Below are 27999 nucleotides of genomic sequence, written 5' to 3' on the forward strand. Positions count from 1 at the left end.
TATAAGACTCAAGCCTGTCATATGATACAACATGGATTCAAGACTGTGCTACTAATATTTCACATCCAGTGTCTTCCATTGCAGTCAGTTAAAAAGACAAACAGTGATGATGTTATGTGATGAGGGTCCCCACTAAGGTCCTGTGGTACACTGTATATCCTACTCGGTTTGCTTAGGAAAGCGCACCCACCTGTGCTCCCATACAAAACTGAATTCAATGGATGGTCCTGTTTACATGGTACGTCTTATCTGCGACATGTCGCTGGTGATATGAAAATCTGAAAAAACACAAGACTCAGAAACTTCAAACAAGTTTATTTGTTCTCGTGCTGCAATGTTCCTGAGAAACTCGAATGCTATTTTTGAACTTGTTCTCCAGAAAATAAATTAAACACACACATTATAAACACTAACATAAAAAACTGCAGTGTTATGTTTACAGTACAAACAATCTCTACATCGTTTACACAAATTGGAACGACACACTAGAAATAGTTTACAACACAGTCTCTACTCAAAAGCTACACGCTCCATACTAGTTATTTTACAGTCTGAACAACCACAAATGGGTTGCTGTTGGGTATGAGGACAGAACTACTTCAACATTGAATGTGAACGAAACACTTGTTTCATGTGTTACTCTCTGTTAGCATCGGCTACGACGTATCCTAATCGCTACACTAATGCCACTTCAACTTGAGGAACTTCAGCAGTGACGCACCAGCAGAAATATATCTGACCAACCAATGGCTGTCCCATTATAAATAATAAAAAAGAGAGATTTTGTCCCTTTTTCAATCCTTTCATGAAAAAAAGAATCATTCAAAAAAATATTAAATGATTAGTTCACTTCAGAATTAAAATGTCCTTATAATTTACTCACCCCCACGTCATCCAAGATGTTCATGTCTTTCTTTCTTGATGATCCCAGCCGAGGAATAAGGGTCTTATCTAGCGAAACGTTCTGTCATTTTCTAAAAAACAACAACATTTATATACTTTTTAACACAAATGCTCGTCTTGCATTAGCTGTGATGCGCCACACATTACGCAATCACGTTGAAAGGTCAAGCGTGACATAGGCGGAAGTGCCGACCTAGTGTTTACAAAGCGAACGTGCAAAGACTAAGTCAAAGGGCATTTGCAAAAAAATAAATAAAAGGTAAAACAACGTTTAGAAGTTTTTCGCCCTACCCTACAACAAGTGACCCTTATTCCTCGGCTGGGATCGTGTACAGCCCTTTGAAGCTGCAAAATTTCGACTGAAGAAAGAGAGACATGAACATCTTGGATGACGTAGGGTTGAGAAAATTATCAGAAAAGTTTTATTCTGAAGTGAACTAACCCTTTAAGTTGTCTTTTCGAATCAATTAAAGAAGGCACCTTAATATTCAAATGTAAAAAATGAAAAAAAAAAAAAAAAAACACTGGCCAAAGCTGCCCTTTATACACATCAACCACACAATACAGATCTTCATGATCACTGCAACTATAGTAAGAACTTATGAAACTCTCACACAGATATGTACACAGAAATTGTAGTAACACAGAAGTGTGTTTTTAAAAAGGCAGTACATCAGGACTGAGTTCAGTATATGGAAAATTTGGTTTATTACAATTTGGAGATAATTTTGAATTTGATCAGTTGAAGTTGAAGGGTAGATGATGAAAAAAAAAGGTCCAACATCAAAACTGTAAGGTAAAAAATGTTTGGGTTCAAAAGTGTGAGACGTTGAAAATCCGGAAAACAAAATCTAATTAAAACCTCAAAATACGCCATATGGTGCAGATGTACCTTGAGTGACCTGAGTTTGTGCCTGTCTCGAGGTCCTTTACCGATCCTATTTCCCTCTCTCATTACTTCCTGTCTTAACTCCATGGTCCTATCCAATAACTGGCAAAATCAAGAAAAAAAAATCAACCTTTTATAAAAGAATGTGTGATATTGTAGAATAGAATTCACATGGCCAATCTTATATTAGGTCACCAAATGCACTTGTAATTTAATCATGCATTTCATATAAATGCATGTTTAAAATAGTTTTAGATGTAGCATGTCAACCTTGAGGACGCTGCTTGGACTGGTGAATGAATCAAACAAATGATTCAAATGCTATTCATGTCTGATCGGTTTCGTCTTCACGGCGCAGATGGTTGGATGCAACCACACACAGACAGAATAAGGCACCAGATAGTGTCAGCCTTGAGTCTTTACTTATAGCTACATGCATAAAATAACCAGGAAGCTCCACACCACAAGACAGTACCGTTATCAGCTGTTGCATAACAGAAACCTCGCCAGAGTTCAATCAAAGTAAGCGGAGCTGGAAATATGTGTTGGTGTGTTTTTCCTGAAGTGGAAAGGACATGGAAAAATCCCGAAGCAATACTTAAGGAGACTTACTGAACAATATGGACTTCAACGATGCAAGGACTCTTCTAAAGATCTCCTGCATGCGAGTTTAGGGTTTGCCATGCATGTGCGTGTCGTTTTGATCATTCATAAATGTTTATCAATCTCTTAGTGACAAAGAAGACTACTTTCTTTGTGTATGAACATTAAGTGAAAGGCATCTGTGGGTCTTCTCACCGTTCCCACCAGCAGTGGGTTTGCCACCGAATACCTGGTATCACATTACACAATATTTTTATCTGACATGTGAAGCCACTCAGCAACAGCCAAGAATAGCATGAACACGCAGATCAGCGTGCACTAAAACTGAAGTCACAATCTAACCTATCTTATTAATACAATTTTTTTTGTTCCACTTGGAAATCCAGCTCGGCACCTAACCAGTAGGCATTAAATAATGACAACCCAGCAATTTGAAAGGGTTAAAACAGGATTATGGACATGGAGTTTGTTTTCAGCTCCTGAGTTTATAGGATGGCAGAAGAACCCCTTGAACTTGGTAGGAATGTTATTGTTGTATATGCGTGTCAGGGCGAGGGAGACTGTGTTAGATCACTTCCCTGCTGTTCCGGATTGCACAGCACAGGACCATACTGAAGATCATGCCAATAATCTGTAAAGAGAGAAGATGTTACACATACACAAAGTTGTACATAACACTGTTTGCTTCCTTAATAATTATCTCTAATCTTCCAGTATACAGTAGTATATACATATATATGTCTTTAATAGCTTTTCGGGGCCGGCAAGTTTCAATCCCTTAGAAGCGTATGGAGGAGTGATCCAGCTCTCAGATTTAATCACAAATATCTTAATTTGTGTTCCGAAGATGAACGAAAGTCTTACGGGGTTGGAACAACATGAGGGTGATTCAATACTGACAAAATTTTCATTTTTGGGTGAACTATCCCTGGCCCTCACCTCTCATCCAATCCTTTGCAAATCCTTTTACCGCTCTACTATTGAAAGTGTGTTAACGTACTGTATTGTACTGCAGCAGACAAGGCAGCTCTCCAAAAGATTATTAATATAGCCCAAAAAAATCACTGGCTGTTCGCTACTCTCCCTGGAAATCATTGCTTGCTCCCACTATCTCTCAAAGGCCAAAAACTTCACCAAGGACATATCACATCCAGGGCACCACTTGTTTAATCTTTTACCCTCAGGCAGACGATACAGATCCTTAAGAACAAGGACCACAAGACTAAAGGACAGATTCTTTCTAGTAGCAATCCAGACTCTAAACTCAAACATGCACTAATGCACTAAAGGCAAAGGTTAAAATACTATTCCAGTCACGTTATTTAACTACATTTATTATTTTTATTCCAATCTCTCTTCTGTCTATACTGCTGTCTAATGTAATGTGCAGTATGTCAATGTGCAATATCACCACTTGAACACTTTAATTATTAGGACTTAAAACAAATGCACTAAATACGAGATTAATGTGAATACTAAGTCTGTAACTGTACTGTATAGTCTAGAGTTCATTGTTGTGGTTATATGGTTGTCTGTTATAAGGTTATATGTATGTCTTTCAAACATCATTCAGGAGCAGCACTCCTAATTTCGTTGTATGCAAATACAACGACAATAAATGTTTTCAATTCAATTCAATTCAATAGAGATGGAAATAAAAATGTACTTAATTGACTACATTGAAATATTGGATTTTACCATGGCTCCTGCGATTCCGATTCCCACATAACCGACGATGAAGAGCTTACTGTTGAAAAACTCTTCAATGGCCACGTCACATTTCTGCAGACAGCGAAACAGACTGATAGTGTGTATCTTTTAGTATGTACCACATCCTTCTACACCAGTGGTTCCCAAACTTTTTCTGCCTGGCTCTTCTTTAGTAGCTTTGGAGCTTTGGAGTATGTCAGAAATAACGTTTTCTGTACAACATAAGTTTTTTCCGAAAGTTTTTTCACAAACTTAATAATTATAGTTATTACAGTCCATAATTATAGCAGAACCATGAATCAAACCATCAAGCTGGTGGGGGGGTGATGATGGGGTTTGGGCGTCCTGTCAACACCACCACCCATACGCAATGGGAAATGGGAGCACTAGCGCACGACCGTTTGATAATCCGCCCCTGCTGACTGTACACTATCCCACGCCCCCTTTTTATAACTCCGCACCACCCAGTTTAGGAACCACTGTTCTACATAATTCAGTGTCAATGCATGTTGAACAGGTGTCACACTAACCGAAGTGTTCACAATTTTCTAATTCTAAACATACTGGTATTTACCAAACAAACTTTCTACTTATTGCATCAGAAATCCTCACCTGGTTTGATCCGATGTCTCGACACATAGTGGGCTCCGTTGAAGGAGAGCCACAGCAGTTCAGCTGCAGATGTAAAGCATCACAAATTCAATCTTCCATGACAAGGTTGGGCAAATATACAACCATTATATTATATTTAGTATATTAGTGTTGTTAGTGTCAACTGAAACTAAAACTATTTAAAACTGATAATTGAAATAAAGCTGAAAAAATACAGTAAAATAAATATTAGACGGAATACTAATTTAAAAAAAAATTATATTTATAAATTATATTTATAGTAATAAATACTGTATAAATAATACAAAAATAGCAGTGATTTATATTTCAACTTATGACTCTTAAATAAGCATATGACATTTCAAAAATAACCATTGTATTCAGTAAATATTGGTTCCATTTAGAGTTAGAAAATTAATTTAATAAAAGTTTAAACTCACAATGATGTGGTAGGACTGGACAGTTGCATTGTTGTTGTTGTCTTTGGCTGATTCGTCATAGAATTGTTTTATTTCCTCAATGATCTAAATGACACATTAATAACAATGCGTCGGACACTTCAGACTAATATAATTCAAAATGAACTCTGAATCAACACATTTCCAGTTTAGTAGTACCTTATCTTTGTTGAGAAACCCAAACACTCCAGCTGCAACTTCTGCTCCAAAGATGACCAGAAGACAGGCGAAAAACTGCCATGCAGGAGAGACACAGCACCTGGGTTACTTCTACTTTATTTTCCATATTTTTTATTAAATAAAGATTCTGGTTGTTTTTTCTTTTTGCTCCTTTCTCAAAATGAAATGTTTAAAACAGCATAAGCATCAGTAAGATATGTATTTGATAAATTATGTTATGTATTAGTTGATTTGTCTCAATCTAAAACATTCCATCCTGTTTGAAAAATTACACATTTAAGGGCCGTACACACCGGGACGAATATCGGCGCGCATTATTCGCCCACGTTTTTCAACGCGTTTTTTGTGTTCACACCAAAGCGATTTTCGCTGACGATGAGCCGAGTGAACATGCAAATTCATTCCCTGACATTAGATGGCGCTTAATGTAAAACAGAAATACCCCAGAAATAACAGAAAATGTTGGAAAAAGTTACAAGCCTATGTACATGAAAGACAATTAAACTCACCATCAAGGCCCATTTGCTCTGCAATACCACTCCATTACAGTTCTCTTTTATCAATATTTTTGTAGTCGCTGTCGCTTTTGTCATACAGTTCATTATGTTCCGACACCAACGAGACCAGCAGCTCTACATTTATCTTGGCTTGCATCTTCCTGGCAATCTGTAGACGCTACCTGGCGTATATATATTATTCGCTGTTACGTATGTGTGCTCGGCAAGACCGTTTTGTGTTTGAGCGCTCCCAAGTTGTGTTTTACTGTAACTTCAGAAACTCCAGACACGTGAGCAAAAGCGCCAATCTCATTGGTCAGATAGTTTTTGAGGCGTTTTTTAAAAAATTACGCTTTTACGGGTGGCGTGTTTCGCGTCGGTGTGCACACTCACATTAGCGCCCTTTGTTTAATCACGAGGCGTTAAACATCGGCGAATATTGCGCGTGAAATTTGTCCCGGTGTGAACAGGCCTTTAGTGCGATATGATATTATCAAGATTTTTAAAATGGTTAAAAAATTTACTAAATTCATTTTAAGTTGACAGCCTCATGTAAGCTTACTGTCAGTTTCTCACTGAGCATTTTCTTTGAGCAATATTGTTTTGTTAAACCAGAAGAATGAGCACTATCTCACTCACCAATCCCAGCAGGCACTGAGACTCCCTCACAGCACCACAGCAGCCGAAGAAGCCCACCAGCATCACCAGACCCCCGGCCGCAATGAGGATATAAACCCCTGCGCAGGACACAAGAACAAAGCAACAGTCAACAAATCACATGACACGTAAAACAACAACCAGACCCACATGTAACACCAAGCCATTTTATGCTTTTTCTGCACCAACTGATGATAATATCTGTGAAATTTTGAGAAATAAAAAGGCCTGTTGTAAAATGTGTAAAACTGTTATTGGTAACTAAAAACAATATTTATTTAAAAAAATATTTTAAATATGTATAAAACTCAAAGAGATGATGGATGTTTTGAAAGCATTTTTTAAATCTGTTGTCATTACAATTTCCCACCAATATTAAAGGGATAGTTCTCGCCCTCATGTTGTTCCAACCCCGTAAGACCTTCGTTCATCTTCGGAACACGAATTAAGATATTTTTGATTACATCTGAGAGCTGGATCACTTCTCCATAGGCTTCTTGAGGGATTGAAACTTGCCGGCCTCGAAAAGTTATTAAAGACATCGTTAAAATAGTCCAAGTGACTACAGTGACTCAATCTTAAGTTTATCAAGCGACGAGAATACTTTTTGTGCACAAAAACAAACAAAAATAACGACTTTATTTCAACTATACATTTCCTTCTCTGTGGGCCTCTAGTCAGTTAACTTAATGTGATTGCGTAGAGCTACGTCACACGTAGGCTCACTATTGACCGACGCTGGTCATGTGTGTGATGCGTGTGACGTACAATAACAGAAGATTACGCTGTTACACTAGTGAACTGACTCGAGGCCCACAGAGAAGGAAATGAAGAGTTGAAATAAAGTCGTTATTTTTGGGGGGGTTTTGCACACAAAAAGTATTTTAGTCTCTTGATAAACTTAAGATTGAGACACTGTAGTCACTTGGACTATTTTAACGATGTCTTTAATAACTTTTCGGGGCCGGCAAGTTTCAATCCCTTAGAAGCCTATAAAGGAGTGATCCAGCTCTCAAGATTTAATCAAAAATATGAAAAAGATGAACGAAGGTGTTACGGGGTTGGAACAACATGAGGGTGAGTAAATACTGACAGAATTTTCATTTTTGTGTGAACTATCCCTTTAAAGCTTGAGGTTTTAAGTGAAGAAATTAAGATTTAAGTATTGTAATCTTACTACTGTAAAGTAAAATAATTAATATACAGTACTTATTACTACAATGCAGTTTTATGTGATAAAATAGTACTGATAGTTGTATATAATATGCAGTAGCCTATAAACATTAGCTAACAATTAAAAATAACAGTAAAACATAGTAAACACTAAAAATGTTACCTTTTAATTTGTTCAAAATTGAAATATTGGCAATAATGCAGATTTCAAATGATGAACTTCCAAGTAGTCCTGTTCCATCGGAGAAACTGCCACTAATGTGACTGTGAACGCCAAACAATAACTTTCTCCAGGTATTAGACCTGTCACGGTTAGGTGGCTATAGTGAAGCGCACAACTCAGTAGATACTCAAACAGATCTTTCATCCAATAATCAACACAAAATTAACAGGAGAATCACTATGAGATAACACTACCACGTACACATCAACGTTAAACAATACAGGACAAAGAACAGACTGAAACCGAGGGCTAAAATACACAGGGGAAACAAAGGAGCTAACGCATTAATTAAAAAGGTAACAGGTGAGTGGGATGAATTAATGAAATAGGAAAACTTGCTCAAAGGAAAACAGCAACTGAACACAATGAAAACTAAGGGGCTGTTTACACGACACTGTTTACAACTAAAATGTAAAACTTTTTATGTGTTTTGGCCGTTTATTTACATGACAACAGGGTTTTGGGTGCCTGAAAATGCAAACTTTTGAAAACAGGTTTCAAACTGAACGGTTTTGAAAACGGTCTCTGTGTAAACAGGAAAAACGCGACTCTGTGAAAACAGCAAAAACGCAAATCTGTGGAAACGATGATGTCATGCACATGGGCATTATGTGTTCAATCTATAGTGTTTCATTGCCATCTAATGGCCTGGCAGCAGAATACAGCGTTTATAGTCGTTTTCACGGATCTGTGTGAACAGGGATCGTTTTGACAATGGTGTCGTCTGTACGCACAAAACTTCTCCGTTTTAAGCATATCGTTGTCGTGTAAATGTACCCTATGGCTGGCCACACACTTGAAGATTTTAAGACGGATTTTGCACCTAATTTGCACTCATAGCGATCGCTGTGTGTGGCCTGATTCAAGGCTTGTCGCAAATAACTTTTTGTCCACAAAATCCTTAATTGTATGTTGTCATTACAATTATTTTACTGCTCCCTATCGCGTCGGGGCCACAAGATCCCAAATCGTAAATTTCAAACATGAGACCTCAGGGAGATCTCGTCTCACTGTGGAAATGCTACTACAATCGACAGACGTTCCGGGCGAATCTTCTAGTGTGCATTCTAATTAGCAGGATTATAATGCTAAAAATCATTTGAAACGGTCTGTGGTCTCCCACAGTTTTAAAATCGGTTAAGATTTTAAATTCCTCTAGTGTGGGCCAGGCCAGAAACAGACTAACAAAGAAGATCAGAGTGGCTAAAAAGCTACTATGAAAAGCTGAAAAAACAGTTCTCAGCCAACGACCCGGCAACACTCAACAATTGGCTGAGGATCTGAATGTGTTTTACTGCTGATTTGAAAAGCCCAGTCTCACACCCAACACCCGTTCTGACCAGCACTTCACACATTCAACACCACCTCCTGCAACCCCCCTCCTGCTATTCAACTTAAGGTCTGCGTGGAGGACGTGAGCCGAGTTAAAAAAAACAACAACAGAAGATCAGGAAAGCTTCAGGCCCAGACAGTGTTTCACCTGCCGTTTAAGGGGGCTTTCACACTAGCACTTTTGGTGCACACCCGGGTTCGAATGACGTCAGAGTTCGGTTCGTTTGGATGATGTGAAATCTGTCCCGCAAACCGTACTCCGATCCGCATAAAAAGGTGGTCTGGGGTACGGTTCATGTGAACTCCAGTACGGTTCGCTGCGGATATGAACGCAATCGAACCAAACCGCGTAAGTGAACCGCTATTGATGACAGATAATGTATAATGTGGTCGACAGGACAGTCGTCAGTGCGCGCGTGTGTGTATATGTGTGTGTGTGTGTGTGTATACACTTACCTTGACGAAAAGCAGGATTGACCCACTGCAAGCAGAGAGATGATTTATGCGTGCCGCAAAAATGGTCTTCGGCTGACAGCCAGCTGCTTTGGAACGATTTTAATACTTTTGTTAATACTTACACAGACGCAAGTGTGTTTCTGGAACTTTTCTTTGAAAACAAAACCAAAGGTTAAAAAAAAAGAAGAACAAATGTGAAGCGAGCAATTCTATCCATTTTGACGCCTTTTCATTCATAGCGCCGCCGGTTACCAAGCAACACGATTATGCGCCAGCTGCAGCTTGATGACGCAAGTGCACCGCGGTTCGGATACAATATAATGTGATTATATTATTGTGACAATATAATGTAATATAATGTGAACACAGTCCATCGGGGGCAGGGGTAGGGGGGACCAATCGAACTCGGGTTCGGGACAGGCAATCGAACCAAGTGTGAAAGCACCCTAAAAGTCTGTGCTGACCAACTGGCCCCAATCTTCACGCAGATCTTCCACAGATCCCTGGAGCAGTGTGAAGTTCCCTGCTGCTTCAAACACTCCTCAATCATTCCAGTCCCCAGAAAAACAAAATCATTACAGCTCAATACATCATTGGACTTAATGACTACAGACCTGATGCTTTCACATCAGTGGTCATGAAGTCATTTGTTGGCCAACCTGAAGGACATTACTGGACACTTGGTGGATCCTCTTCAGTTTGCCTACAGAGCAAAAAGGTCTGTGGATGATGCAGTCAACATGGGACTGCATTATATCCTGCAACATCTCGACAGACCTGGGACTTGCGCAAGGATCTTATTTGTGGATATCAGTTCGGCTTTCAACCTCTAAAGACCCCTCAGTCAACTGGCTGCCTGGTGCAGTCATAACAACCTGGAGCTGAACACGCTCAAAACAGTGGAGATGATCGTGGACTTCAGGAGAAACACCCCAGCACTCCCTCACTCACCATCAAGAACAGCACGATGGCAGCAGTGGAGTCATTCAGGTTCCTGGGCAACACCATCTCTCAGGACCTGAAGTTGAAATCATAGAGACGTCATTGTGAAAAATCCCAGCAGAGGTTGAACTTCCTTCACCAGCTGAGCCACAGGAGCTGCTGACACAGTTCTACTCAGCCAATATTGAGTCTGTCCTCTGCACTTCAATAACTGTCTGGTTTGGTGGCTGAACCTGAACTGAAGGCATCAGAGGACGGTTCAGACTACTGAGAGGATTATTGGTGTCCAACCTCCAGGACCTGTACTCTTCCAGAGTGAGGAAAAGGGCAGATAAAATCAATCACAGACTCCACTCACCCCGGCCACAACATATTTGGATATGTCGTCCGGACAGTGCCTCAGATCACTAGGCACAGGAACAGTTTCTTTCCACAGGATATTTCCCTCTTGAACAGTTAAATGCCTTCCAAGTGCAATACCCCAGTACAATATCCTTGTAAATTCATTAAGTCATATTTATTCATATTATTATTCACAATACTGTTAATATGTTCAGTATCTGTACATTTTTATAATGACTAATCCTATGTGTGTCTTTATACTTTTATATATTTTTTTATTCTTAAAATGTTATTATGTGTCTTGTTATATTTATATACTGGAAGCTTCAATACCAAAATAAATTCACTGGATCACCAGCAGAGGGAAGCACAAGCGTTATTTGATTCCTTCTGTGAGATGACAACATGTTTTTGAGAACAGCGAGAACGCACACAACACTTAAAGGTGAAGTCATTAACTTTCACTCCAGCCTCTTCCATCATCTTACTATCCTCATTAGAGAAAATAGAAAGAGGGCAAGGGGTGCATGAATTCCCATCTGCCCCAACAACAGAGAAAAAGCAGACAGGTTCAGCATCCTCAGACTCTAGCCTCAAAATGTAATCGAGAGACATAAGCTCTTTAGTTCATTAGTTCTTCCTGAGCCATTGTAATTATGCCACTGGAGACCTTGGAGAGGTGGGAAGTCTGGAAATGAGATATAAAATCTCTCTTGAGAGAGAGAGAGGGGGGGGGGGGGGGATATTGCCTCCCTATTTTGTTATGTAGAACAAAAAATTACAGATGTTGATGTTAAAGCTGCAGTCCGTAGTTTTTCCTCTTTGTCGCCATCTCTGTTCGAAATCTGCAATTGCAGTTATTCACGGAATTATCAACTTTACGCGGGTTGTGCCTCGGCACGGCACAGCGCGGATGAATCCAATGTTTTGAGGAGAATGTGCGGCTGTAGGTCGCCGCGCCGGTGTGGATACTGGCATTCACAATCACAGATTATCTTTTTGGAAGTATGACCAACATAAGAATTCTCACAGGAAAATGTCCCCTGAACAAGTAACATCCACTTTTGTTCTGACCAACTCCAGTCTTATGTGTGCTATCAGTTTTTGGTTGTTTATGGGTTAAAGAACTGCTTCATTTTATTGAGCAGACTGTTGGATATTTAGCTAATTTCACAAGCAAGTAGGCCACAAGTACAAAGCTATAGGTAATCACAGCCTTGCTGATATTTTGAAAAGTGTGATATTGATTTGAATAGCTCCCTGAGTGATAAAAACAGAGAAAAGTCCCAGCTTTTCAATCAAACATCAGAAGCCATTAAAGTAATAATTATGGTTTCATTCATTTCTTTAACAAAAATAATCCTTAGGTTTAATGATTAGGAACTACTATAACCTCGGTAGGAGAAATTGTGATACTTGTCTTTGCAAACATCACTAAACAGAAGCATAAAAAAAAAAACAAAAAAAAAATTTGAATTTTCTTGGAACATATACTACTTCTGGGCTGAGAGTGTTACTTACTCAAGCTCAAAAGCCTCTTACCAATTTGTACCAGTATCTCAAGAAAAAAACCCAGAGCAAATTAGAGCGGAAACTAAAATAAAGTGTGACAGAAAGAGTGGAAACAACCTTTATCTTCCCTCATGACAAAAAACAATCTTGTCACACCCTGGTACACACTGTTGTGTACTCCACAGCTGTGGAGAAGACCATATTTTGTCATTAGCTAACTCTATAATCTAAAAGTCATGTAAAATGTGTGTGTGTGTGAGTGTGTGTGTGTGTGTGTGTGTGTGGTGGCTGGGGTGTAGACAGAGAGGACAATGAAGAACTGAACTGAACTGGTCACTGTCAGCATCGTCAGATGGTTTATTCCAAGCGATTAAGGGTTGGCAGGTTAGCATGGTCCCGTTAACCCCTGCTGCTAGATACTGTAAATCATCTTTCTTTATCTATGGCCATTACAAATGATTTAATTGTTCTGACAAAATATAATTAAAGCAACATGTATACTGCAACAGTCTAATGCAAAAGCTGGACTTATATAGTAAGTAGGGATGCACCGATACCACTTTTTAAGGGTCGAGTACGAGTACCGATATTTTTTTCCTGGTACTCGCCGATACCGATACCAATGCCTGTTGTACTGGGGGGTTTTCTCGTTTTATGTGGCAATTTTCTAAGAACAACACAATGAGACTAATGAACAAATCAGCATCTTTATTTTCAACAACTTAAATAAACTTAAAAAAATAAATCATTCTTATTGTGCTTATCACAAATTTTCAAAGCCCAAATTTCACAGTGTCCAATAACCTCCAAAGGGCAAAACCAAGGACATAATGAATGTAATTTTTACCTGCCTGTCACAAAGTTGTCAAAGTTCTAAAGAAATCACAGACAACAAGAGAATCAAATTTGTCATAAAGTGCCAAAGAAATCACAGAACAAATGTTTAACATAACACTGAGTAACAATGTAATCACAGCCGAAAGTGTAAAGTGAAATATTAGAGTGTACTATTAAATCTAGCAACACTATAACTGCAGGAAGAGTGTTCATAAGAAATATAAGCTAAGGATATACGTGAGGTATCGGTCTTTGGTATCGGGGTATTTTTACGAGTACGAGTACAAGTACATGAGCTTGGTATCGGGCCCGATACCGATACTGGTATCGGTATCGGTGCATCCCTAATAGTAAGTCTATAAATATAATCGTACGTGGGTTGTATTTGTATTTAAATGTGACAAACGGGATGTAATAAGTGTGTGTGATGCCTTAAAATTATCCTGTGTTTTATGACTGTGGGTTGCAAATCTTCATCTGAGCTGATAATGAACTAAAATGATTGTTGGTTTAACTTAAAACTAAGTTACCTGGTTGCCTTAAAATTTTGAGTTCATTGAAATTAAAAATTTGAGTGAATACAATGAAGGAGATTGTTTGAATCAACCGAAAATCAAAATATTATGTTATCTGAACCACATTAATTACCTAAGTTGATTTGACAAAGAAAAAAAGTCGTGGTAACAAATTATGAAAATAGTTTTTTTTTTACAGTGTATGTGACTCTGTGACTGGGAATTAACTGAGACTTTGGGTCATGTTCTTTTACACTGGCTTCTCTTCGCAGCTTTATGTACTGAAAGCCATAAATGAGGGTGATGTCACTGACTAAACCGAGCTGGAGGAGGCTGTTGGAGGATAAGTATATTTTCTGACATCATGGAAGTAAAGTGCCCTCCTCTGCATCTAGATATAGCATTGCATGACCTCTCTCTTTCCCACTGTCCTCCAAGGTTAAACAGTTGCGACAGAAAACCTGAAGTCTTGTGGTTTCCTCCGCATATGCACAATTTGAAATGTCACTTCCTGTTTTCAGAAACACCCAACCTTTGAAATGTACAAGAACTCACTGTGTCTGACAAGGGCTGGGCAGAAGGCAGTTGAAACTTTACCACCCTGAGTGTTTCCATCCAGTACTAATAAACACTAGCTCTGTCTGTCATACTTTTATTTCTGTTTTACAGTATGAGCTACAGTGGCGTCCAAAAACTCTGAAACCACTAAATAAAATACATTTTAATTTAATTTAAATTAATACATATTTGGCAGAAGTGTTTATAATCATAATTTTATAATATATATATATAATTATGATTTAGATTAATTAATTATAGTTATTATGTCATAATGTTTATTTTTTTCAAGTGTAAGTTTTGAATCACATAATTTCAATGTTATCTCAGCTCCACTGAATATTTAAATAAGTCAAGGGACAGATCTCAATCAGTATTTTCACAGGTATTTGTTTGGAGAACTGGACATTGCCCTTTGTAACAATACAAAAAAGGAGACATCTGGATATGTGTATGTCCATGGAGAAGTAGTCATGAAATATTATCAAGTGACTGCTTACCGATAAAGAAGGTATCAGGCCCGTCTTCTCCTAAAAGTGACACGGTATTTGGATCAAGTCTCAGCCAGAGTCCCACAGCCAGAACCAGCGAGCCCATCAGCTGCAAGACCAAGACCAAAAACATCTTTAGAAGACATCCTTTCAAATCCAAATCTGCTTTTTTGTTCTTGGAACACAAAAAAAGAGACATTTTTGAAGACTCATTATCAGACAAAATGAATGAGAAACATATGTTGATATGTGCTAAATTACTTCAGCCCAACTAAATTAAATTCCTCAAAATGAATTAATTTGACAATAAATAAATAAATAAAACATTGTCAGACCTTTATCTAAGGCCTTAAAAGTCTGTACTCTCTGACTTATGTTTTCTCTTAGTTACGGAGAAGTGGCAAAGATATTTTTCCACTCTGGCAGGATCCTTCAGGTCTTAAATCTATTAAGAAATGACGACTGAAGGCCAAACCATGAAAGGAAAAGCAGACCGCAGAATTCAGCCACCATCACTCTTAAATGAACTCTTATTACCGCTGATAAAGAAAGCAGACACTCATCAGTCAAAGCACATCCAAAAGACCATCCGTTGGTTTGAGTAGAGTTTGATTCAATTTGCAATGTCCCTCCCAGTTTTACGCTCTTGGTCTCCTGCCACAACTGAGCTTCATAAATGGGTTACACATGTTAAAATGGGTTTTGTGTAAAACCAACACCTCTGAGATGTCTCAGGTCTGAAGGGCAAAGGCTATCTAAAGCTGTGAAAATCATACTTAATATCTGATTAAATAGAAATCCATGAGGATGATGCAAGACAAGCAGCACTTTCCTCACCCTGTCCTGAGTCCTCCAGCTGTCATACCTTCGGGAGACGCAAGCCCTCAAACACTCAGTAACCCCACTGCAGTGTAACATCATCCGGCTGACTTCAGTGCACTGCCCCACCCTGGGTCGCCCCACCCCCCCTCCCTCCAGAGATCAGGGTTAATCTGTAGGACAAAAGACCAACTGTCTGTCTGTTACACACTACGCTATACAAGACAATGAGCGAGTGTGTCTGCGCGTGTGCTCTACTTCAATCATTTTCCCTCTAGCTATTCATTACACACACAAAAATATGTATGTATGTGTGTGTGTGTGTGTGTGTGTGTGTGTGTGTGTATTCACATACATGCACACATACACACGGTTTAATATATGCAGAATAGAAAATAATAAATATTGCAACAGGATTATAATGTATGTATGGAAACATTTGCATGTTATTAATTAGTGACTGTGACAATGTGGACATGCTCTGTAAAAAATTACATTCTTACTCGTTATCTTTGTCTTGTTTTGGCAGATTTTTTCAATACTTTTAAGTCTAAACCTCTCTAAATGTATTAGTTGCTATTTTTTTTATACAGCATATATATAAGTTATATACACTAGTCTAATGTTTAAAAGTTTGGGTTTGGAACTAAGACTTTTTAATATTTTTGGAAGAACAAAATACAGTAAACATTTTTACTATTGTTAACTATTATTACAATTTGAAAGAACTGTTTTAAATTGTACTATAATTCATAATTTAATTTATTCTGTGATGGCAAATCTTGATTTAATACTCAACATATCATTATATATACATATATTATTTCATTATAAACATATCATTATATATACATATATTATTTTGCTGCTTCATATTTTTTAAGGAAAACGTGATTCATTTTTCCAAGGATATTTTGAGGATAAGAAAGTTCAAAATACCAGCATTTATTTGAAATAGAAATATTTAGTAACATTATAAATGTCTTGATCAATTTAATGCATTCTTGTTGAATAAAAATATTATTTTCTTTCAAAAAAATAATACTGACCCCAAATTTTGTACAAAGTAATATCCAATGACTTTGCTTTAAATGTAAATACTATAGTAATGCAAGAATAACAAACAAAATAATCATAAAGTCTCTCATACTGAGTCTAAAAGCTTTAGGTCATGCAGTTTCCACTCTTAAAATTGTTTGTTGGGTCACTTTTTGCTTTCAGTGGTTATTTTACATGTATGGAAACAAGATTTGGCTTTTTCAAGTTTATTGGGAGTTTTATGGTGTCTTTAAACAGACAATTTCTGAGCATATTCTTATGCAACTTCCATACTTTCTGCAACAAACAGAGCTTTCATTTGTAGCAAAGAAAAAACAGGCCACGATTAAACTACCAGACATTTCTTTGATTTTTCATGTTCCAAGTGACCAGATGAACATAATATAAACTAAAGATCATGAGATCATGAGTCTATATTCTCTAATGAAGAACTTGCACTAAACACAAAAACACCAATTATATGTTGGAAAAGAAGGTGGAACATTTCAAACTGGGACGTTACGAAACAAGAAAAATAGAGACGGGGGGAAAAAATAATGAAAGAATTGGTCAACCCAAACCCAGGAAAAGCTGATTAGATCTCCTGGTGGAAAACAGAATCCAGTCAGCTCAGAGGAGTTTCCATCTTTTCATGTGACAAAAATGTATGTCCGCATTCACAGTATGCATTAAAGAGCAGGCAAAAAGTACCTGGACGACCTCGTTCTGGCGAGATTTTGAAGTGTGCATACGATGGACACTATACCATCCCATGAGGCCACGGGAGACGATTTGTGAATGGCACTGAAGCGACGCAACTGACACTGGTAGATCACATGATAATGACAACATGGCGGATGTAGTACATCCAGATTACATTCATACTACACACATTCATACTATTTAGAACATACTTTTTTTAATGGTCGTGAAGTAATTACTTATATATATATATATATATATTTGATTTAATTTTAAATATACAAATACATATATATATATATATATATATATATATATATATATATATATATATATATATATATATATATATATATATATATATATATATATTATATCTTTAGGTTCAGTGTTAAAAATTACATTGTGAATGCTTAGTGAATCAGGACTAGATGTATTATTTTGTTTTTTGGTTTGGACCAAAACACCTAGAAACCTGAACTACAAGTGTGAACACACCCAAAATAAACCCGACTACTACAACTTGACGTTACATCAACTAAAGTGTGTTTTAAAGGTCTGTTTAGGTAGAAATATAACTGCACAATTTCCAATTTGGGAAATTAGGTTCTTGCAAAGTTGTTATGGTAAATTAGGCTGTAATGACTTGAGGGTTGTAGTATTGAGGCGTGTCAGTGGAAAGGGAGAGTGGTCTATTGTCTCACTCTGAGGGGTGTGGTCAGAGAATATCAGGGGACGCTCTCCACACACACACACACTGTACCAGACCAGACCACCTGCTGTTGCTTCTTTGAGTAATTATGGCCTTACATTACCACAAGCTAAAGCAAAACCTCTCAATGCCCAGTTTTCAACACATTTTCCTTTCTATTTGTGTCTGCCAGCCTGAGACGCGCGCACACACACACACACACACACACATACACACACACACACACAATCGCTAACCCTTTCCTATCCCATCTGACCAATCAGAGCAGAGTAGACCAATCACAATCAGAGATGTGACGGTAAAGATATTTTCCCCCCTGTCAATCGAAGTGTGACAAAACCGTTAATACCGGTAATCGCTCATTTGAAAGCAAAACTAAAATACGCACACGGGCATTCATAATGGTGAGGAGCAGAGTAAGCGTTTTCAATTAATTCCTGGCATAGGAATGAACTGAAAACACACGCTCTGTTTTGCTCACTCCGTGCCTTATCAATCAGAGCAGAGTAGACCAATCACAACAGACTGGGTTAGTGCTGGGCGGAAAACCGGTTCAAACCGAAAACCGGTTTATATTTTCGTCACGATATTGATTTTGAATAAACCGCCATACCGGTGTATTTAATTACACAATGTTCGGAACGAACGTTACGCTGCGCGACACTGTTTCAGACGGACCCTTTACAATGTTGCACTTCTAAGCAGCAACGAGTGAGGGTAAACAAACAGCAGTGCTCTGTTACGTTACATGGACGATGGATGCTGAGCGCATTATTGTAGCGCGAAAGTACATTAATATAATGCGCGAGAGCGAATCTCTCTGCTCGTGCGCGGAATATAATGTGCCGCGCTCTCAGATACACGCTGCACTTGTTAAAATAGGTCTATTTTCTCTGGGCTCGTTTAGAGAATCCTGCACTTAAAACGTGTTCAGTGCAATCGCGAATATCTCCTCTTCCCCAGCTAACAATTTTAGGTTATAAGAACGTTTTCATAACGTTCCCATTAAGTTATAAAAACGTTAACGTTATTTTAGAATGTTCTAGGGACATTCAAAATGTCCAGTTTTTTAGACGTTGTATTAACCTTATTTCTTGGTTATAAGAACTTTATTCAAAACGTTATAAGAACGTTCAATTCTCCCGTTATATAAACGTTGTATTAACGTTCTTGCTTGGTTATAAGAACATCATTCAAACGTCATTAGAACGTACAATTCTCCTGTTATATAAACGTTGTATTAACGTTATTTCCTGGTTATAAGAACGTTATTAGAACGTTAAGAAATAACAATTTTAGGTTAAACTGGGCTCTATTCTATTCTACAATATTCACTAATGACAGTAAAATAGACCATCCTAAGTCAATTTACTGCAGTAATTCCTCTCTCAACCAGTAGAAAATGCTTTGAACACCTGATTATGCATGAAAATAAAACCCGTCATAAACCGGAAAACCGGCATAATTTTGAAAAAAAAACGTGATATAAATTTTTGGTCAAACCGCCCAGCACTATACTGGGTCATCTGACCAATCGGAGCAGACTAGACCAATCACAACAAACAGGGCCATCTGAACAATCAGAGCAGAGTAGACCAATTACAACAGACTGGGTCATCTGACCAATCAGAGCAGACTAGACCAATCCCAACAAACAGGGCCATCTGACCAATCAGAGCAGAGTAGACCAATCACGACAGACTGGGTCATCTGACCAATCAGAGTAGAGTAGACCAATCACAACAGACTGAGCCGACCGACCAATCAGAGCAGAGTAGACCAATCACAACAGACTGGGTCATCTGACCAATTAGAGAAGAGTAGACCAATCACGACAGACTGGGTCATCTGACCAATCAGAGCAAAGAAGACCAATCAAAACAGACTGGGTCATCTGACTAATCAGAGCAGAGTAGACCAATCAAAACAGACTGGGCCATCTGACCAATCAGAGCAGAGTAGACCAATCACAACAGACTGGGTCATCTGACCAATCAGAGCAGAGCAGAGTAGACCAATTACAACAGACTGGGTCATCTAACCAATCAGAGCAGAATAGACCAATCACAACAGACTGGGTCATCTGACCAAACAGAGTAGAGTAGACCAATCACAACAGACTGGGCCATCTGACCAATCAGAGCAGAGCACAGTAGACCAATCACAACAGACTGGACCATCTGACCAATCAGAGCAGAGTAGACCAATCACAACAGACTCGGCCATTTGACCAATCAGAGCAGAGTAGACCAATCACAACAGACTGGACCATCTGACCAATCAGAGCAGAGTAGACCAATCACAACAGACTGGGCCATCTGACCAATCAGGGCAGAGTAGACCAATCAAAACAGACTAGTCCATTTGACCAATCAGAGCAGAGTAGACCAATCACAACAGACTGAGCCACCCGACCAATCAGAGCAGAGTAGATCAATCACAACAGACTGGGCCATTTGACCAATCAGAGCAGACTAGGCCAATCCCAACAAACTGGGCCACCTGACCAATCAAAACAGACTGGGTCATCTGACCAATCAGAGCAGAGTAGACCAATCACAATAGACTGGGCCATTTGACCAATCCGAGCAGAGTAGACCAATCACAACAGACTGGACTATCTGACCAATCAGAGCAGAGTAGACCAATCAGAACAGACTGGGCCATCTGACCAATCAGGGCAGAGTAGACCAATCAAAACAGACTGGTCCATTTGACCAATCAGAGCAGAGTAGACCAATCACAACAGACTGAGCCACCCGACCAATCAGAGCAGAGTAGATCACTCACAACAGACTGGGCCATTTGACCAATCAGAGCAGAGTAGACCAATCCCAACAAACTGGGCCGTCTGACCAATCAGAGCAGAGTAGACCAACCACAACTGTCTGGGCCATTTGACCAATCAGAGCAGAGCAGAGTAGACCAACCACAACTGTCTGGGCCATTTGACCAATCAGAGCAGAGTAGACCAATCACAACAGACTGGGCCATTTGTCCAATCAGAGCAGAGCAGAGTAGACCAACCACAACTGTCTGGGCCATTTGACCAATCAGAGCAGAGTAGACCAATCACAACAGACTGGGCCATTTGTCCAATCAGAGCAGAGCAGAGTAGACCAATCACAACAGACTGGGCCATCAGACCAATCAGAGCACAGTAGACTAATCACATTCAAAATATATTTATATTATATATAAATAAAATATAAATAAATTTAGTACATTCAAAATGTATTACTATATCATTTATATAACTTATTAATGTAATTTCAAATAACACACTACATTTCAAATTATAATCCAGTACTTTAAATATGCTGCTTAACAAAATAAGTGTACTTCTTTAAAGCACAGCAAAATATTATTAAAACAATGATTTAAGATGTACTTTAAAGTACAAGTGACAACTTTAAGAATGCTTTCTTCAATACACAATACACTCAAGCTGGCTTTTATGCCGTTAATATCATATTATCATATAGTCTGAAACGTTTTTGAAAGTCTGGGTTTCTGACAACATAAAAAAAACATACATGAAGGGCCAAGCCATTACACCAAGACAATTGTAATGGGACTTTCATCAAAAAAAGAAGAGGAGTATATAAAACTGCCCGCACTTAAAGAATCACTCATAAACACGCACGCAACGCCCATATACAGTAACACACTAAGTGCACATCACACACACCGCCACAAATATCCCTACAGACATGAAGTCTTTCAAACGCCTAATGGTGTTTACCACAAAGCCACTCTTGTCCTGTTAGCATCAATTATCATAACTCATGTGCCTCTTCCTCTCCTAATGTGCTGGTCTTGTCCGGATCAAGTCTGTGTGGTCAATAACAACTGGTGATTAAGAAATATAAACCACACCTGGGTCCAGTCAAGTCAAGCACATATAAAAACTGCAGAGGCTGACTATATGCTGTACACCTATAGTTACACTTGTAATTGTATGTTTACTTCAAGTAGTGGCCTTGTTTATCTCAACACATCAACTCATCATTTTATCATAACTGCAAAAATGAGTTATAAGGCATTTAACTGGTTACCAAAAATGGCATGGAAGCAGTACAGCCAAAAATAAAACATTTGGTTTCCTTTTTTACTCAATAATCACATTATTGCTCTCGCAGTAAATGGGAATCATATAGTTTGTTGTCCTGTCTCACTTCATTTGTCTTCAGAGACAGTTTGCAACTCTGACCTCACTCATTTATGTCTTCCTGTCCGTTGTGCCAATCTGACAGCATTATTAATAATTAATCAGGCTCTCTGATTCAACACACATCAGGGGAATATGATCTGCTCCCAACAGACCATCCAGGATAGGACAAATTCTGTTTATGGGCACTGCATACACTGAACACAAATGAAGCAATGGATCATGTCACGGATATTGCCAATATATCTTCATTTTTATTGAATCCGGATCTTTCCTAAATGAAGATGATAATCACTGGATCTTCACTGGATAATTTATGAGGCTTATGAGCAGAGAACAAGCTAATGTAAACAAACAGCCAATGCATGCTAAATGCTGTCAGTCAGACAACATGAATGATAATATCTGCAAGATTAATGTGGCTCTAAACAAGCCAGAGACACTATTATCCTCTACAATTTCTTCTCTTTGTCCTATTCTGTCTAGTCCAACTGTGCCCATTTTCCATGGCTGAGCTGCCAGGTTTTAGCTGGGAAAAAAGAGACTGTTCTGAGGCTATTTAGGTTTTTGTGTCACACTGAACAAAGCAGAGCTCCCATGCAGAGATGTTCCTCGAATTCATCCTTTCATTTATTGTCAAGAACCTTCCAGCTACATTTTAAAGAGAAGAAGCAGAGATTGTTAATCTAGGATTGTTAATCCAACATCTTCTCAAAACAGAGCTATGGGAATTTCAGCACTTCAGTTTGATAAAACAGGGATGTTGATCAAATAACTGTGTTGTATCTCTAAAAAGTAGACGTTATTGAGCAAGAAGTTGTGTGTTTGCATAAATTTAGCAACAATACTCGTGCGCTCACTGGTTAACTAGGTCATGACTCATGATCATTCCAACTGTCTCTCTTTAGCTCTCTCTCTCTCTCACACACACACACACACACACACACACACACACACACACACACACACACACACACACACGCACGCGCACGCGCATATTCTCCATTGTTGCAGCTCCTCTCTTCCCGGTCTGTCAGTAACGCTCTGTTTAGTTCATGTCGCTCAGAAAAGCTCAATGTGCTCTGATTGGTCGGCTGGATCAGTGTGTTGTGATTGGTCAAGCGGTTCGAGTGTGTCTGAGAAATGTCTTACCATAACCGTGAGTTTCAACGCACTACTGACTCAATCAGGCCCCGCCCCTTTATTCTGCGCATGCAGTGGACAGGAATTATTTAAATGAGGAATATTGTGACGTGTTCGTTCCCAGAAGAAAACTCAAGACTACAATAGAGGCGTTTCCAGGAGTTCAGAAACAGTGTTACTGATATAGAGAATAACTCCCGCTGGAGGGACTTTGTTACTTTGCAGAGCTTTAGATATATTGACAATATCTGTGATATGCTGTTCATTTCCTACAGAAAATCATAAAGACTTGCCAATCAGATTATGAATGCTAAAATACAGTGTTTTTATATGATAAATTATATAACGTAACTTATTTTGTTACTGTAAATTTCATTGATTTTTGGTGTAATATGGTGTTACTCTCCATTTCTTTGTAATTATTTGTGTAATTTACTTAATTATTTGTTTAAATTTCACAGAAATATACAAAGCAACTGCAAGTAACATTGAATTGAACATGAACATTTGAGGTAGAAATATTAAAATACACTGTAACAAATGTGAAATTTACAGTAAAAATGGCAGCTTTGGTTACCTTTACATTTTAGGTTTTACAGATTGAACTTACATTTACAGTAATTTTGCCAAATCATTACTGATATAATGTTAATATACCAAAATGCTAAAATCTCTTAAATCTGTTTTGTATTTTCTTGTAAAACACTCCAATAATCTTTGTTTTATTTACAGTGTATGCAGCTTACTATTTTTACATCAAACTATGCAGTATTAAGCAATAACAAACTGTTCAAACTGTGCTATTCTACAGTGTTGTCACTGTATACAGTTATTTTGAATTTATTATATGCAGTTTTGCATATATGCTCCATAAATAATCATTCATAATCATTTAACGTTTTCAAATATATTTTTTGCAGACTTAATAAAATAAGTAACTTCTTTAATATGCCCAACCAAGAATATTAGTTCAATTTATATGTTTGCTCTTCCAACATTTTATTGGCAGTTTATTTAACATTTTGGCGAATTATAGTAGATCATCTAAATATTCAAGATTCAAGAATCTTTATTGCCATTATACAAAGTTCAGTGAAATTAGAACAGTCTTTACAGTGCAAACACGTATAACTAGTGCAAGTTAAATGTCCATTTTTAAAAGAATTTAAATGATTATCGGTGAAGGCATTAGTGTAAATTAAGCCAGTTATTCCATAACGATGTATAAAGTAGAAAAGCCGTGCGAGTATTGAGTATTGCAAACTTATTGCACAGTTATGGCATATAACAGAAGAGCCGTAAGTGTTGCATTGTTTTGCATACTACTGGAAGTGTGCAATAGTGTGCAGTCAAGTCAAGTATTGCACGATCATACAGATACAGATTGCACAATAGGCAGTAAAATACTGCATAAGGTATTGCACACAATGGGAGAGTAAATACAACAAAAAGTAAACATATACTGAGTAGTAGCCTATAGAATGTAAATAATTCTATGATTATATTTGTGATTAGAATGAAATTTAGCTCCCAGTAGTTACTGGTATGGGGATGCAGAGGGCATGGTAATGTAATACAAAATACTAATAAAGTTTTACGAGAGTTCTGTTATTGTGGAAACAGAAAAGGTTTCAAAATTTCAGACTTGTTTTAATGGGAATCTAGGCGTTTCTGTGCATAAACCACATTCATGTCAATTAATGTTAATAGGCCAAATAAATTACACCAAACAGATGCACCCAAAATCAGAGCTCTCAAACCCTCAGACCAATGCATTTCCATGACATTGTTCACTATAGAAATACTGTGACAGAGACATTTAAAGATTTTATAATTTTTTGTGATAAATTACTATTTTAAAATTTTGATATGTCCAGGTTTACCATGCATGCAGGTAAGAAATTAACCAAGGCTTAAAGAAAGATAAAAGAAAAACACCAAAATATAAAAGCTGTTGCATTTCATTTCATTCCATTTTTTTCACCTCAGATTTTCTAATATTGTATTCGAGAGTAATTATTCTAATCACTCACGTTGAGAATTTATTATAATGCATGGTTGCATGATTATTAATTAAAGAAAGGTTGCAAATTTACTCCAGAAAATGTTTTACCATGAACTATCATGTGTAAGAAAAGTTTATGGTTAATCAGATAAAAGTGTCCTCAATGAAAAATAGTCATCAAACTGTGCTTCCTGTGCCGTAGTTAATGCGGATATGCAGAGCAGTGTTTCATTAATGAATGAATCAGTGTTTTGACAAATCTTTTAGACGTAGAAACCATTATCATGCACTTACTCAGTTCACTAAAGTCGTTTTAAAAGCACTTGACTACTGCCATCAAAGACTGGCTATACTTGCATGAAATAGCATTTCAAGTGGAGTCTGTGAAGGGAAATTTTATTGGTTATGCCAAACGAAAGAACACACTGTTCATGTAAATGAGTCGCTTCGTCTGAACGAATGAACTGGGACATGTCAATGAACTTTAAAGTCTAGTTTAAAAGTAAATTGAATAACTGAATAAAAAACTAAATGGAATAATTCATTGTTCATGGATGAACTGAACTGAATGAATGGGGCGTCTTTCTTGAATGAACTGACTGACACTGCTAATGAGCGAATTAATCGAATCATAAATTAGGATCTATACAGACCAACAGGGCATTAAAGCCAACCTGAAACAGGTCTTTTCTTTTCTATTGTGACAAATATCTGAGTGAAACACAGGGCTCACAAGTGTCATGCAAGACCTCATTTCGGTCTTTTGTCACGCACTCACACCACACATATGCGGAAAAACTATTTATAATATATTTAATATGCCGCAGCACCCAAAATTTCTTTTGCCGCGCCGCTCTCACTATGGAACCGGCAGAAATCAAGCGCGTCTCCCCTGGTTTTCTTAGGCCCCATCCACACTACTGCGTTTTAGTTTAGAAACGGAGAATTAAAACGAATACGATCTCCGTCCACACCAGCGTTTCAGCTGCGTATTAGAACTGATCTCCGTCCACATTAAAACGACTGAAAACGCGGATCACGTCACCATTCACTTACACTGGGCATGTGTGTGCCGGTGTAAACAGGAAACGGATTGACTATTCCTCAGATTTCGCTGAGGTTGATAAGTGCCGATCTGGACATTCAAAAGTTTTCGCACCATTCTTCAGGAACTACAACTTCATTGATAAAATTATCCCACCATGCGCTGGTTCTTCCCGGCTTAACTCAAAACCGACGCTCCATGTACGAGCGTCCTACATGGGGAACTGTACAGAACTGTACAGTTCCACACGGGAACTGTCACAGATCGCTGGAATAATAGCTTGCCTCCGGCGCATAGGCAGTTATAGCATTGTGAAATGCAGAATTTACTTGCACTAACGTAACTGGTAGTCCAGGCTGTTGTTGTGCGTTTTCTTCCATTGTATGACATCCAATCAGAAAGCCGAGCGTGAGCCTCTGCGTGAGCCTCGCTTCTAAAGTCCTCCGTTTTGACCCGTCTACACTAAAACGCCCTCCGGAGATTCAAAACGCAAAACGGGGTCGGCAGCGTTTGTAAACTTCTCCGTTTAGATCTTCGTTTTTGCCGTTTTAGTGTGGACGGGAGGTGCAAACGTAGCAAAAGGTCTTCGTTTCTAAACTAAAACGTAGTAGTGTGGATGGGGCCTTAGTCGAGGGGTGTCACTCTTGCCTGTCTTCATAACTTGAGAGGGCTTCTCGAACAAGAACAAATGTAGGGCGGGAACTGATTGGATGGTTGTGGTTTGCTATTGGTCGATCTAATGGGCTAAAAAAAAAAAAAAAAAAACATAAATTTTGATTTCCTGGTGGACTGTCCAATGAGTGAGTGATTCAATGAATTTACACTAATAAACAAAGCTCACTGCTCGCCTCCTACTGGCACTAACGATATCCTCCAGACGGGTTTACTGAACTTATCAGCGAATGAATTTAAACGAATCTATTCACTGAACAGATTCAAAAGATTCAAAGACAGTGGGGAGAATCAAAACACCCAGTACTAAAGTACAGTGTCCGGCTGCTGCCCTCCAAACAAACACACGCTGAAGGAAAAAGGGGCGGATTTTCCTCAGTGGAAAATCTGATTTGAGTCGTACGAGCAGTGACTCTCAGCCTCCCCCCGAATCAAGCTTTAAATTCCTGCAGTAGCTGTGTAAACACACTTAACAGAACGAATATTTGACTTGAAAGTGCACGCAAAACTGGCTCCAGATATAGACTACAAAAATACCACACATGATGGCATGTAAACACGACACTAACGTTACTGTATTAGGTTACTTACCCAGAATATAAAGTTGAACACGAAGAGGAGATATTTCACACATTTCATTCCGCCTTCAACTTTCCCCATGGTGAAGGTACAATGGTGAGCGACGACTCTTTCAAAAACAGTGAAATGCGAAGATGCTGTTGCACTGCACGAGCCCTGTCAACATCTGTACGAGTAGCAGCGGGTGATTTCTTCAGGGCGTCTCTCTCAGACTGTCCCGCCC

General features: G+C 38.3%; 1 protein-coding gene across 1 annotated transcript; it reads right to left on the minus strand.

The window, feature by feature from the left end:
- Positions 1 to 298: 298 nt before the first annotated feature.
- Positions 299 to 27985, minus strand: tspan2b (tetraspanin 2b). Its single transcript, XM_077204706.1, has 8 exons — positions 27789 to 27985; positions 14900 to 14999; positions 6492 to 6589; positions 5335 to 5409; positions 5158 to 5241; positions 4718 to 4780; positions 4094 to 4177; positions 299 to 3026 (listed from the first exon to the last, which is right to left on the minus strand). The coding sequence occupies exons 1-8, from the start codon at positions 27855 to 27857 to the stop codon at positions 2961 to 2963; spliced, it is 639 nt and encodes a 212-aa protein (XP_077060821.1). The 5' UTR covers positions 27858 to 27985; the 3' UTR covers positions 299 to 2960.
- Positions 27986 to 27999: the final 14 nt, after the last annotated feature.

Source organism: Siphateles boraxobius, unplaced genomic scaffold (genome assembly GCF_051911475.1).
Source record: "Siphateles boraxobius isolate OS27281-9 unplaced genomic scaffold, OSU_SipBor_1 50, whole genome shotgun sequence".
Lineage (NCBI taxonomy): Eukaryota > Metazoa > Chordata > Actinopteri > Cypriniformes > Leuciscidae > Siphateles > Siphateles boraxobius.